Source organism: Crocuta crocuta, unplaced genomic scaffold (assembly GCF_008692635.1).
Source record: "Crocuta crocuta isolate KB4526 unplaced genomic scaffold, BGI_CrCroc_1.0 scaffold288, whole genome shotgun sequence".
Classification (NCBI taxonomy): domain Eukaryota; kingdom Metazoa; phylum Chordata; class Mammalia; order Carnivora; family Hyaenidae; genus Crocuta; species Crocuta crocuta.
In genome coordinates, this window is record NW_027532607.1 from 5,327,556 (window position 1) to 5,342,171 (window position 14,616).

At 43.4% G+C, this 14,616-nt stretch overlaps 1 protein-coding gene across 5 annotated transcripts in view; it reads left to right on the forward strand.

Moving 5' to 3' along the window:
* Positions 1-14,616, forward strand: part of CEP112 (centrosomal protein 112) — a 420,942-nt gene that overhangs the window by 401,522 nt on the left and 4,804 nt on the right. For all 5 annotated transcript variants that reach the window (XM_077780421.1, XM_077780423.1, XM_077780424.1 and 2 more), the window contains one exon: positions 13,812-13,913. In XM_077780421.1, the coding sequence (XP_077636547.1) occupies positions 13,812-13,913 (102 nt within the window). The remainder of the gene's footprint in view (positions 1-13,811; positions 13,914-14,616) is intronic.

The following is a 14,616-nucleotide window of genomic DNA, read 5'->3' on the forward strand; positions in this document are numbered from 1 at the left end:
TGTCACGAAAAGATTTTCTTGAGGCCAGAAAAAAAATGTTAGCATAATGCAAGATAAATGGTATCCTTATCCTCCAAACCTTAGACTTACTGCTGCCACCCCGTTTGTTTTAAATATACGTGCAAGATAAAGAGGGGGGAGTGAAATGACTTTGGAGTTCTGAGCTACCCACTCGGGCACTCGAGCTCTACAGAAAGATCTGATAGCAGCCTCCAATGCTTGGAAATAAGAAGCAAAAACAAACCCCCTAGAATGCAATCTGAATTAGAAAAGACACCCTTTCTTGTTTGTTTTCACGTATAAATGAGAGAGTTGAAATGTTTTACCTCCAGGGCCAATAAGCATGAAGAATAACATTAGTCATAGTATCAGCACCTAATGTTTAAGAAAATTTTTTTTCTAATGTTAAATAGTGATTTTTCTCTGTCAATGAGGTAAAGAAAAAAGCCTTTCCAATGAGAATCCCTCAGCCACCAGCGGTTGTCAAGAGCGGTTTTTTCTTGGTGTTCTGACTTTCCACCATGAATTCCTTTCAGACATCATCAGAATATGTTTCTAGATTTCAGTACATTTTTAATATTAAAGAAATGTCTTCAACTGAAAGAACAAAATCTTCCTGCTCTTTACTTGACCTTTGTTGGTTTGATGTGTTTTTAAAAAAAGATCTGGGCAAGAGTTTTATAAAGAATGCACCGAGGCATTCCTGGAAAAGCACACTAGTGAAAATAATAATGAAAAAAAGATTAGAAGAGGAAGCCTCTCGCTCAATCTAACATACTGCTAATCTCCCCATAGTTTCTTAGGGTCCTGTTGGTGCTATTGAAGACAGCAACAGTGAACCTAAGTTTTTAAAAGATACTTTAATGTAACTGGAAGAGAAATGTTACTTTCACATATGTTAACCAAGCCAAGTTAATATCTCTGACAGGTTATCTGATTTATAAAAACAAAGACCCCAATCTCTCTCAGATTGAAAGTGAAGTGCTCTCTGGCCATTTGTCCATCTGACCTGGAGCAGGTGTAGGGAGCCCAGACATACGTGGTCCAGTATGTTCCGCTCTGTGCAGACTCCAGTGCAGAAGAGGTTGGCAGAAATGCCTTTATGTTGGCAAAAACAAGCCTTACAATGTGTTCAAAGTTCAGATAGATAACGATGTAATCTTATTTTCTTTTTAAATAGCACTGATCTCCAGTAAAGCATAGAACCTACCCTCAGGAAGCCCACAGCCTAAGAGGAGAAAGCAGTACGTAAAGCAATAATTATAATACTATGTGACAGTGTAGTAAAACAGAGGCTCTGGGGTTAGGATGACCTAGATACGGGTCCAAGCTCACCCTAATTAGCTATGTGTCCCTGGATAAGATAGGAACCTCTCTTGGCCTATTTCTTCACGTGTAAAGAGTTATAAAGGCACCACATGGAATTGGTAGGGAGATTAAATAACACATGCAGAAGGATCTGGTACACAATACACAGAGAACACTTAGTAATGAGCAGGTGGCAATGATGACCCACCATCATGATAGTCATTGACGGTTCGACGCATACAACTTGGAGACATCTTAGAGGAGGAACAGATGGCCTGATGGGCAGCTGAGGAGAAGTGTCCCAGAGAAGGCCTCTGTGAGAACGGTGAGTAGTTCTCACTGGCTGGTCAGGAGGAGGAGAGGGCGCAGGACAATACGTGCAAGGGCGTGAGCCACGAAACAGCATGGGATTTGGAGGGAAGACGCAAGTCATTGCTGGAGCACAAGGTGTCCTGGAAAGTTAGGCTAAGATCGGCTGAGAAGGTTCTTAGCTGATCCATGCCAACAAGGTTGTCTTTAGTCTATAGGTTAAAAAAAAAAAAAATAGTCACTGAAGTGCTTTCATGATGGGGTTGGGGCAAGATGATGAGATCTGCATTTTTGAGAGGCAGGCAACAGTTTAGATAATCAGTTGAAGAGAAAAAACAAACACTAGAAGCAGTCTCCACCTGTCTCCTTCACGCCCTGCCCCACAACCCCCATCCACACCTGGCAATCCCAAAGCAGGCACACACGTTCACCTCGACACTTCCTGCTCTTCCCCCTCAGTAATCAATCGCTCCAGTTCCCCTCCTTGGCCCTATTAAGCTTCGATTATGTTTTTACGTAGCTCCTTCCTACATGTCTGATGTCAAATGTGTAAGCTTCCCAAGGACAAAACCCATCTGCTACTCCACACACGGCTGTGCAGAGTAATCACCCGTGAACGCTGGCTCCATACAGATCCCGGCCGTTGTCCTTCAGAACACCTGAATGAACTCTTTGGGTAACTGCACGTTCCCCAGCCTTTAATTGAATGAAAATTCCTTTTATCTCCGCTGTGTAAAGGTGAACAACTTGTGAGTTTAGTCAGCGACTGTTTACAGTGGTGTTTTGAAATGTTCTGCTGAGAGGCTGTGGGGTCTCTGTTCCCATTAGTTGGGAGGTAAGGGGGTTCACACATAGAATCCTCATTAGGAGCAGCCTACGTAAATCGCGCGCACACCAGTGGGACAATGACCGCCCTGTGTCCCTGTTTTGTGTGTTGTATAGAATGTCATATCTGGCAAGAGGCGCCTTCTCAAACCTAAGGAGATAATCGGTGCTTTGAGGGAGAGGTTTAACTTATTTATAATTGTCGAGAGTTTAAATATGCAGAAAAGAAAGAGCAGTCATAGCTTGCCTCTTGAAAATTGCCTTCAAACCAGGTCAGAGAAGCTCCGACTAAATCAGCGATTTGGGATAATGTTTAACGGAACGTTAGATATGGACACTTGGCTGTAATTTTTGCTTTTAAAATGGGAAACGACACGTCTGTCAACCGACTGATCCCATCATCCCACACTCTCTTCAGCTGTAGCATTGCTGTTCACCCAGATTTCTCAGGCCTGATGCGCTGTCCGGATGGCTTTGTTTCACACATCGTGACAACACGGGAGGCAAATGATGGCCATAGTCCTTGGCCTCCCTGCCGCTGCCCCTCCTGTGAAACCCAAGGCCGCGCCCCCCACTCCCCTGCCTTTCTCGCACCATTCCCGATCTCTCTCTCTCTCGTTCCACTGCTCCCGCGCCCTGAATGGCGGAGCCCCTTGGGGATGACTCTCTGCTCCCGGGAAATTCTTAGTCTCTCCTTCCCCCTTCAGAGAACCCTCCCATTCCCAAGGCTTCATCTTGCTTTTCCAGCCCAGGATGCTCAGGCCTCCAATCCTGGCCTTCCTCATAAGCCCCCACAGCTTTTCTTCATGAACATCTCCCCCTCGCCTCAGACTAAGAAAGTCCAGACCCAAACCCACGTCTTCTTTCCCACCCACACACACACAGGCTCCCACCCCCCATTCCCCCATCTCTCCAGTGACACCGCTCTTCTGGGCACGTGGTTAAGGCCTGAATTCTCTTCTCTCCTCTCACTTTTATTTTTTACAAGCCAGTGCGTCATCAGCTTCTGGTATAGGACCTTCCCACAGCCTTGCCTCCAGACCCAGAGCTCTCGCTCTCCTACATCACTGCAGCCGCTCCCACTGTCTCTGAGCCCCAGGCTGTCTCCTCCCCTGAGATGTCTTTACAAAGCTTCAAGATCAGTCCTCCTCACCCCCCACCTCCCAGTACTGAGTGGGCACAGTGCGGGTTTACATATCTGGCTTCGGCCCTGGTTCGAGCACTCACTCACTGTGGGCCTGCTCCTTCGTCTATGAAATGGGTCTGATATCATCCATCTCCCAGACTTTATGGAAGGACTGAGCAGTGTCTTCACAATATGTGGAAGCTTATCAATTACTTAATTATCAATTCCTAGCACATCAGGTGTTTATAAGTGTTGATCTCTCCTTAGTTTCTAGTACATTCAATCGAAATTCATGGGGATGACTTTTGCTGCCCTCCATAATTTCAAGGTCCCAGCTACCTATTCCCCCGCAGCTTTGTTTAGTTATTAACTCATTAAAACAATGTTTGATGAGCATTTACTACGTGCCGCGTGTTCTGACCTTACCTCGGGGTACAAAGGGTAAATATCCAATGGACTCCAGAACCCGCAACGGGCTTACTGAATTCCAGTCTCGCTCCCCAATTCTCCTAGGTCTTCTATTAACAAATTCAATTAGAAGCCTGAGGAGTCTTTCCCCTCCCCCCTTGGCTGAGGTTTGGGCCCTGTGTTGACAGACATTACCTTTTCACGAAGTCAGAGTGGCTGACCCACTCTGTCTCTGAGGGGAAAGCCAGGCACTATAAACAAGACCGTCCTGTCCCTCCCCGACGTGTTCTTCCCAAGCCCTTTCAGAGACGTACCTTCCCAAGGAAAGGGACACGTGGCTTCCCCTTAACTCCTATGAACACGTGTCTGCGTTCTCCATCGTATACCTGCCCAGGCTCCCACGTTCAGCCACTCGCAGTCCCTGCCTCCAGGATTAGCAGTCACAGCACAATCCTCTAAGACTTCATACCAGCCTTTCTTTGAAGTAAGGGTGTGTTCATAGTATATGGCAACCTATGCAGCAAAGAAAAATATCAAGAATGGTATCATCAGGAAGAAAAACATTAGAACAGAAGCCAAAAATAATTTATCCCAATGAGAAAAGTGCCGGCATTTAATTTCAGGAGAAAACAAACAAACAAACCAAGAAGCATGAGTCATTTAATGTTGCAACCCTGTAAAAAGTCTGGTAGTGAGGCGGGGGGAAGAGGCTAGAGGGGTGGGGGAAACACGGATGAAGCCAACTCCCCTCTTCCAAGGCGACGCTCGGCAGCCCTGGAGGCCCTGGTGTTTGCCTCTGATGTCCTCAGCCCTGAAGCCAGCCTGCTGCGTAGTCACAGTGCTGATTGCAACTTGCAGACTGTGATGACAGCATCCGCTCTTTGTATCTGGGGGGAGGTTTTGTGATTCGTTTCCTCAACATTCTGAAGATCCTGTCGCCTTGAGACAGAGACTGACTTTTAGCCCCATGTGCTGTGAGATCAGATCCGTTCATGCCGTCTGCAGATATTTACTGCGTTGCTCCCATATATGCCGGGCAGCGAGACAAATGCTGGTGCTGCAGCCCTCCAGCAAAACAAGTCCAGTCCCTGCCTTGTGGTTCTCGGTCTAGTGCGGGGATCAGCCAGCGTGCTGTGAAGGGCTACATAGAAAGGGCTTTAGACCTAGTAGGTTTAGATCTACTGGGCCCTGGGGTCTCGGTCAAGATTGCTCAGCTCTGCCTGAGCGATCTATGCATGCAAAAGCAACCATAGATAACAGGTCAGCAACTGAGCAGGACTGTGTTCCAATAAAGCTTTATTGACAAAAATAGGCGGTGGGCCAGATTTGGTCTAGTGGCCAAAATCTGCTGACCCTTGGTCAAACAGATGCAACACATCGATGCAAGTTAATGTTTTGCATACTTCATGTTTCAGTCAGGACTGTTTTGGTTGCAAGTGACAGAAAATGCAACCCCAACTGAAAAAATCTAAGGATGGGGCTGACTTCAGGTTCAGCTTGACAAAGAAGCCCGTTTCTCCACCCCGCCCCCCCCTCCAGTTTCAGCTCTTCTTCCTCTGGATCGGCTCCCCCTCAGCCCAGCTTTCACTCTGTGACAGCAAGATGGCAAGTCACAACCCCGAAGGACATCCCCTGAGTGAAGTCTTGTGGATGAGAGAGTTTGTCTCCTGACTCTCGGTGACTCTGCTCACCTGAACTTGGACCATGTATCCAGGCTCCAAATGACCCCAGCATAGGGGGATACAATGTGGTGATTGGCTGGGCCTTGTCACATACTCTATTGCTGTAACCTTGGATAGGACAGGGTGTGGGGGTGGGGAGTATATTCCAGGAACTAGACCCTCAAATAAATGCTGGAGGGTGAAACAAATATCCACAACATATATCTTTTGAAATTCCAAATGGGTACCTCCAAAGACCACATTTGTTTATAGGGGCTCAAAATTACAATTCCAGCTGCTGCTTCTCCATCAGGAGGGGAAAGGTACAGCTTATATGCAAAATATCCCCCAAAATTTTAGTATTCGCAAGTGTTTATTTCACAGCACAACCTCAGTCTTTTTATTAGTTAGTTAAGTCTTTGATTTGTGGACAGATTTGGGCAGTTTATTGATAATTTTATGATTATTGTACCTCCTTCCCATCTTTTCCATATGTGTACATTCTTACGAATAGACTTACCAGACCCATGTTTTCTTTTTTTTTTTTTTGTCCCAAGATTTTTTCAACTCCCCAAATCTGGATTTAAAGCATCCAGACCTAATTAAAGTGCTAGGTTTGAACTATTGTCTTCATCCCCAGGCCAGCATTTTCTCCGCACTACCAGAAAAATGTCCTTTCCTCCTAAAACCATAACCCTTTCCAGAAACTAGTTCCTGCTCCCCTCCCATCATAGAGGGGTCAGTGGCTGCTTCATTAATCACCCACGCCCTTTCCTGAGAGACTCAGGCCCAGTCAGCATCAGGCTTCACTCCCTTGGGGTGGAACCTGGTCCTTATGGACAGGGCACGGAGGACCCCTGTGAGCTACAGCCTCAGTCTGAGGCTCCACCAGTTGGAATAAAGAACCATAAGATAAAATCATATTGAAGAAAGAGGAGGGGAAATGAATATTTGGAAGACCGTTGAGAAAATTGTGGTTACTTCTACGTTTCCACTTTGTACTTCAGAATCAAAGCACCCTGGCTGTGCCGCAGAGCACCTTTCTTAAAATGGATCTCTCTTGGCGTTGCTGTGGCAACACATAATACCTTAACCCCAATAAAAATGAAATTTCTTAGAAGGCAGAGCATTTTTTCTCAGCTGCACTAGAGCATTTTTTTTTTTTGGCACCATCTTTTACTATAATTTCTTTCATTCTTATTCTTTAAACCACATTGGAATTCAGTATCAAACCAATGAGTTTTATAGACTCGCTCCCCTAAAAAGCCCTGCACAAAACTTTTTGCTGCACGAAGGGCCATCACTCAGACACATCCCCCACATTTCAGTTTGCCTTATATCGGACCTCCCCCCCAGCAATCTCCTTCCCCTTACCTGCTCATCACTGCCCTTCAGAAGCCCAGCATCTTTTTGATGTTCTCCACTTACTCCAAACCCCCCACTACAGTGCCCTCCCATGTTCACCTTCTCTCAGAGTATATACTGTGCTCCAAACTTGCCTCTTGATCTTGCCCTTGTCTCCAACCCTGCAGTCTACTCAGCCGTCAAACCCACTTTCCTTTAGGGTGTTGAGCTAAGCCAGGTGTTAGAAGGACACAGTTCTGAACACCCTAACCCACACTGAGAAGAAGCATCTGATGATTTCCCTCATACCAGTATTTATATAATTGGTAGAAATCCAGGCTGGATGGAGAGAGAGTTTTGAGCTGAGACTCTTGCCTTAAATCATTCAGCAGAAAGCAATGATTCCCCACCTGTGGGCCAGAGGGGCAAGGAAGGGTCTGAGAAAATTCATACGTACACCAATCATCGTCAGTAGCCTGGATAAATAATGTGGCTCAAAAACAGGTACTACTGCTTTCCAAATGTATGAAGATGACTTTAATTATAAAATACAAATTCACTTAAAGTTGATTCTGAATTCATAGAAGGCTTTTGTCATGATGTACTTTCTCAATCAGTAGATACTAAAAATGTAAAAGAGCATTTAAATAGAGTCCTCAAGTTAATCATGAATATACGCAAATAATTTGTTCTCAGGATTTCTGCTATTACAAATAATTAGAAATCAAGAAGTCTAATGATAGAGGCTTGGCTAAATGAAATGTATATATTTCAATATATGTATATTTCATAACATACATGTACATAATATAATGAAATGTATATGTATAGTCTCCAATATATGATGTAATGATAACTAACATTTATTGAACATTTATTAAGTGCCACTCTTGTAAAACTTCTACATGTGTTAAGTCATCTAATCCTCACTGTAGTCTTGAGAAGTTATAATTCCCATTTTCCTGAAAAAGAAATGGAGACACAGAGAAGTTAACCTTCCCAGAGCATGCAGTTAGGGACCTAAATTCAGCTCTAACATTCCCACCCCAGAGTCTGGGTTCTTAACTCCTGCACTTGACTGTATTAAGTTAAAAGGCAGGTTACAAAACAGTCTGCCCCTTTACACAAGATAGCTCTCTACGGTCAAGCAATGAGGCACTCCAATGTTCCAAACACTCAATGATGATTGGCAAAATATAAAAAGAGAAAAGTAAAATGTATTTGGTTTCAAAAGTAGGATGGACATCCGTGTGTGTGACACAGAACAGAACCCCGAAGTGGTGAGTGAAGCCAAAACCACAAGTACAGGGTTTTGAGCACATCCACAGGCTGAGGCAGCTGGGACGAAAGTCCCAGGGGTAACAGAGAACAAAAGTGCTAGGAGGGCTCCTTGCCAGGTAAATGACAAGAGACTGGGTCTCAGCTTAAAAGCAAGGGCTGGTGTGGCCCCTGTTCCCAAGTGGAAATGGAAGAAAGCTGCTGCCTGCCACACAAGGGGCTCCAGCCCATCTGAGGTTGGGAGGTGGTTGCCCCAGCTGCAGCGTCCTCACCAGGGCCTGCCAAGGTCCCCGTGCTGGGTGCCTGGGTGGACAGCACCCCAGAGATCTAGGTGGGAGAGCGCCAAAGCCCCAGGGGACGGGAAAGTAAGGAGAGAAAGATGAGAAAGGGCCTGTTGTGAGGACAAGCATCTGGGAACCTGGTGAGTGGGCAGAAAGAAGCCATCGAGTCTGGTGTCTGGAACTGAGGGGACCCTCGAGTGACAGGCATACAAGGTCGATAGAAGCCAAACTGGATAGGACCCTGCCGACTTTATTAAAGGATTCGATTTTGATTTCATTTTTTTAATGTTTATTTCTTTTGAGAGAGAAAGAGAGAGAGAGAATGAGCAGAGGAGGGGCAGAGAGGGGGGGGAGAGAGAATCCCACGCAGGCTCCACGCCCTCAGCACAGAGCCTAGCGCAGAGCCCAATCTCATGAAATGTGAGATCATGACCTGAGCCCAAATCAAGAGTTGGACACTTAATCCACTGAGTCACCCAGGCGCCTCTGAGTTTGATTTTAAATGTTAAGAAAATTTGAATCAAAACCCAAACCCAACATACCAGTATTGCAGTGGGCCAGGGGCAAGACAAAGGCATCCAGACTGGGCTGGTCCTAGACGTAATGCAGAGAAGTGAAGAGACAGTTCAGAGATGCCCTCAGTCAAATTGTTACTTAGTTCCCTTCTCCCCCTGCTGAACTGACCAAGAAATGCTTGGTTGGATCATGTAAAGGAATATTAAGGACACTCATTTTCCTGAACTGCTTCAGTCTTACCTTAGAATCCAATTACAAATGACTGTGCAGGGACATGTGACAGAGCAACACCAGTGGCCCTTTCCTCGCCTCTTCAAAAGTGAATGCCATACTGGGCACACTGGAGCTTGCAATAAAATAACCTGTGGTTGAGGCCCCTAAGTTGTTTGTACAAAGCCTCACACTTCTACCTTACTTGTTTTGTTATGTGACAGGAAGATGACATGTTTGACATGGATTGGACATATCAATGTGACTAGCTGATAGTGTTTTTCAAAAATAAAAACAGCACAAAATACACTTTAGTTCTCCTTCCATATTTTTAGTAAAATTATAAGATTTCCAAGGTTCACTTTCCTCAGCATCACTTTGAATCTTTATCTCCAGAGACCCTATTGGCTCAAGTCAACTACCTATTCTGTACGTTCTGTGGACACTTGTTTATGCAAATGAGTATTTGTCCAATTACCCAGGATATACGTTTTACTGAAGTGTAACGCTGATCTCTAATTATGGATGTTCTCGGTCTTCATGGTCCATTTTAGAAATTAAAGGAAATGTTGTCAGTGGTATGCCTTCGAGGGAAAGGTAGGCAGTCTGTTGCCATGGTGCAGAGCACCGCTATCTTCGGTCACGGGGGCACCATGTTATTCATACACCATTTCCACTCGGCGTACAGGGGTCTTACTACATTACAGGAATGTCATTGTCACGATGTCCTAGGTTTCCTAATTTTTTTCTGCTGAAAGGAAGAAGGGGAAGGAAAGAGGGAGAGAAGGAGGCTCATGTCTATTTGGTGTGATGTGGTTGAGAAGCGTGGAAGAGCAGATGATTATACACAATGCTTTTAAAGGGCAGTGGGAGTGATGAGGTGGGATGGGAATGAGCCAAAACAGTCCTGGAGATTCCTTTCCAGAATTACTCAAGTGAGAGCAGTCTTCAAATGCTTCTGCAGTAAATAAACTAATATAGCACTCACTAGTATAATTGGACAGTATACGCTAATGAAAATTAATATTCAAACCTAATAATAAGATTTATATGCAAAAACTTTCATTTCCCTTAGGAAAAGGAATTGTATGTCCATCAAATTCTTTGCTTAGATCAACTCAACTTCCTCTTGCTTCTTGATCTGTTGTAAGGCCAGATTCAGGCCACAAGGGAAATGTGGGAAGACAGGGAAAGGAAGGAAGATTGGCATGTTAAGAAGCTCACAGTTGATGATCAGTTTGTAGATAAAGGTTATCACTCCCACATTATTCCCCCTCAAACACATCCTGGGCCACAGATGGAGATAGAAAAATGTCAAAAGTGATATGAAAAAAAAAGCTAATTCTTTCCCTCCTCTTTTTCATTTTGCCATGTGACAAACTTAGATGTTGCCTTCACTCGCAGGTTAGACCTTAAAATGTCCACTTACATGGAGGATTTATGGAACTTCTGGTTTAGGTTAATATGTGCCTTGTGTTTGTATAGATGTTTTAAATTAATCTTATTTAGAAATCTTTAATTAAAATCTTAAGCCAGTGGGGGCTTACTCTCCCATCTCCCCCCACCCCCGTCTCTCTCTCGAAATAAATAAATAAACTTAAAAAATGTTAAGCCAATGGGAAAGTTTGGGGAACCAATACTTGTCATCATTGTTGTTATCATAGTCATCCAAAAAATAAACCAAAAAAGACAAAGACTAGATGGATATCTGGAAGGATGGTAATACATCTGTGCCCTTTCCATAGCCCCTGTTATGTTGGGAAGACCACTGGTGTGTAGTGGGTGGAACTTCTCTACCTGGCTGTGTCTGTGATGTGCTTTTGCCTTTGGGGTGAGAGAAACATTTCAGCATTTGGAAAGCTTCTTTGAGAAAGAGCAGAGCATAGTACCTGAGAATACCTACTTGAGAGCCAGACTCCTTGAGTTCAAATCCTGGCTCATCCCTCTGTGCTTCCTTCCTTGGGTTGTAGGAAGTGTTAACTACTTATTAAAGCACTTAGAATTGTATCTGGCACCCTGAAAGTACTCAAAAACATGTTTGCTAGTAGTAACATTATTAATGCCTTGTAAATAGAGCAAAACAGATGAAAGTTTTCCATGCCTTTATTCAAGTAACAGGATCCTGCTTGGTGTAATGACTCTTAAATTCAAGATTTGGGTATAAGGATTGAGGGTAGTAGTATTTTCCTGATTGATAGTCTCATTAATAAGTGAGGTAATTTCAGATTTTCCAAGAGCTCATTTTAAGTTCACTCAGATTTAGTTGAAATAAAAACAAAGGAGTGGTGGACAGGAAGTAGAAATGTCTGGATCCTCAGTAGAAGGTAGAAAATATAGCATACTGTATTTAAAAAGGGATGTGAATGGGTTGATCACAGGGCAGTCTTGCTCACACGCCGTTCTCTGCCATCTACAGCCCAGCCTCCAATAGTGGAGACCATCAGGTATGAAAAGTGAAGTGGGGGCAGGGGCGTCCAGGGAAATCATGAGAATTAACCAAAGAACTGACGTGCTTGGCCTTTACCTCCAATGTACTTGAAACTGAGGGGAGATGGCCCCAAGAAAGTGTTCTGCAGAGAACTGCATGAAAGGGAACACACAGTGTCTCGGGAACATCTGTCATCATTAGTACCGAAACCTATCCCAGCTCCTGCATCAAAGAAAAAGGAAATCATGTGGACATTCACACAAAGAAAGAAAGTCACGTTCAACATGGAAAACAAAGCAGGCTGCCTTCAGACTTTGCCACAGGTGCATGCGATGCCAGAAGACATTGAAAAGAAATGTCTCCAGGCTTCCGAGGGAAAGAAAGTGGGGTTGAGCACTGTTATACCCAGCCTAGTTGTCTTTCAAACGTACAGACACTCCAAACAAACAAGAGCACAAGCAAGCATACAGGAATCCCTTTTGTGTTTTAATTTAAAAAAATTTTTTTAATGTTTTATTTATTTCTGAGAGAGAAAGAGAGAGCATGAACAGGGGAAGGTCAGAGAGAGAGGGAGATACAGAATCCGAAGACAGGCTCCAGGCTTTGAGCTAGCTGTTAGCACAGAGCCCGACTCGGGGCGCAAACCCACGAACTGTGAGACCATGACCAGAGCCAAAGTCGGACACTTAACTGACTGAGCCACCCAGGCGCCCCAGCAGGAGTCCCTTTTAAGAGAAGTGGCTCAGAATTGCAGAGCCAGTGTTGAATGATAGAAAAATAAGGTCAATCGAGTAGCTTGTGGACCCTCAACAAATGTTGCCCTTGATATCTGTTTTATAAAGTATTTTGCTTTGCATGTGCCTTTCATTTGATGTAACTATTGAACTTAAGTCCAAGAAGAAAAGGTGAGAAAGATCAAATATTGCATCCCTGGGAGAGATTGCTTTTCATTATTTCTGTTTTTAGGTATAAATCACAAGATTATAACATAGATCAAAAAAAACGCTTTACCAAAAATTGAAAAATCATGTTCTAGAGCATTTGCCATGGAATTTTAGTGGGCAGTGAAAAGAACTGTCAGAACACATTTTTTAATCCAGTTTAACATAAGAAAACTTGGAAGTTGAAGGCTGGTAATTTTAAATTATCTTCAGTAAGTCCATAGACTTGTCTAACTGAGCTCAGTTGCACATATTTTCATAGCATATTACTTATTTCCAGATGCATCCGAAGAATCTTTTTTGGGATACCCTGCAATTCAGCTTTAATATTCAGTTAAGTTAAACATGGCACGTGCAACAGGTTTTGGTTTTTTTTTCAATTCCACTGCATCTCAGATTAGGAGGAAGAGAAATAAACATTAGCTGCTGAAAGACACCAAGACATACACACTCACATTCATGCTCACCCTCCTGCACCTCTTCATCCTGCTCAGGTGTATCCCTCCAAAGAATTTTCTTCCACCTTTCTCACTTGCTTTAGCTTTTAAAGAGATGAATGGAGGAGCCGCCAGACTTTGCTTTACCAGCCCAGTGACCCATCAGTTAGCTGAGCTCGGGCTTGATCGTGTTCTGAAGGGAGAGGGAAGCCCATGAACCAGAGCAGCTTACACAATGGCAGTGACATTCTGGTCCTCCTGTGTCAAGAAGACCTAGGGACACGGCGGTATAGATTCTCTTTCATCCCCATCTTCATAGTCCTTTGGATTATATCCAGCACCCAGGTGCCCAGCCGGTTTGAAGAAGCGTGTTAATCAGAGCAACCACATACCACACGTTGTCCTCAAATCACGTGTATCATGGTCTCAGTCCGCCTCCTGAGCAAGAAAAGATTAGCCTGGCGTGTATATCATGAGGGGAGAGGAGAGAACAGGCATTTTACTTCCCAACTGCTATAAATTGTGTTAATGAAGATTTTAAAGAAATAAAGTATCTCAGAGACTGTCTCTCTTGGACTCGCAGAGTTTGTTTCCTCTCATTTCATCTTTATTGACCACATGTAACAAACTTACCTTTGCGAATAAATAGATTTTATTATTATTATTCTGAGGTTTCTTAAATTTAAAATGATCATTTCTGTGGGAAAATTGATAAGCTTTCTTTTTTCTTTCACTTCAGATAACTTATATACGACAAGAATATGAAACAAAATTCAAAGGGTTGATGCCAGCCTCTTTAAGACAAGAGCTTGAAGACACCATTTCCTCCCTCAAGTCACAGGTAATTACTAGAAGCAGGCCTTTCCTAAGGGTTCAGCTGATGTGTATATCCCGAAAACAGACTTACAAATAAGTTTAATTCTGAATCGATGCCAGAAAGTAATGTCATATCCTAGCATAACGTACAACTCAGGATGAACTGGTTTTTTGTTTGAGGTTTGTTTTGGGGGGGTGAGTTGTTTTTTGTTTTTTTAAGAATGTTTTTCTTACCAGTTTTGGAACTCGTGGTCTCAATAAGATTTTCTTAAAAGCACCCATGAAATTGAAAAATTCAGTTATGGTTACTTTTACTCATTTACAGTCACATTCTAGTACAGCCTCACCCTTTTTCCTCATGGCACCAGGTCCCAAATGCCATCACTTGGCACATTGCTGATTTCTGACTGTGTGAAAGTACAGAGAAATAGAAACCCTGGTTAAATGAGAAGGATTTTTATTCTGCTGTGTTTTATATGGTTGTTAGACATAACAAGATGCATTTTAAATTCCAAGCAGAATAATGACAAGGTATTCAAACAATTCAGTTAAATATTTCTTGCTGAAATGTGTAGTTCTTGGTAGAGTTTATGAAATATAACATGAGAGTTAAGACTGATGTAAATTTAGATGCTCAAAATAATTCGACAACTTCCAATGTGAGTTTTTCCCATGTAGTTCTGTAAACACATTTTATATGTCGTCAGGCCAATGAGCTTGTTATATCC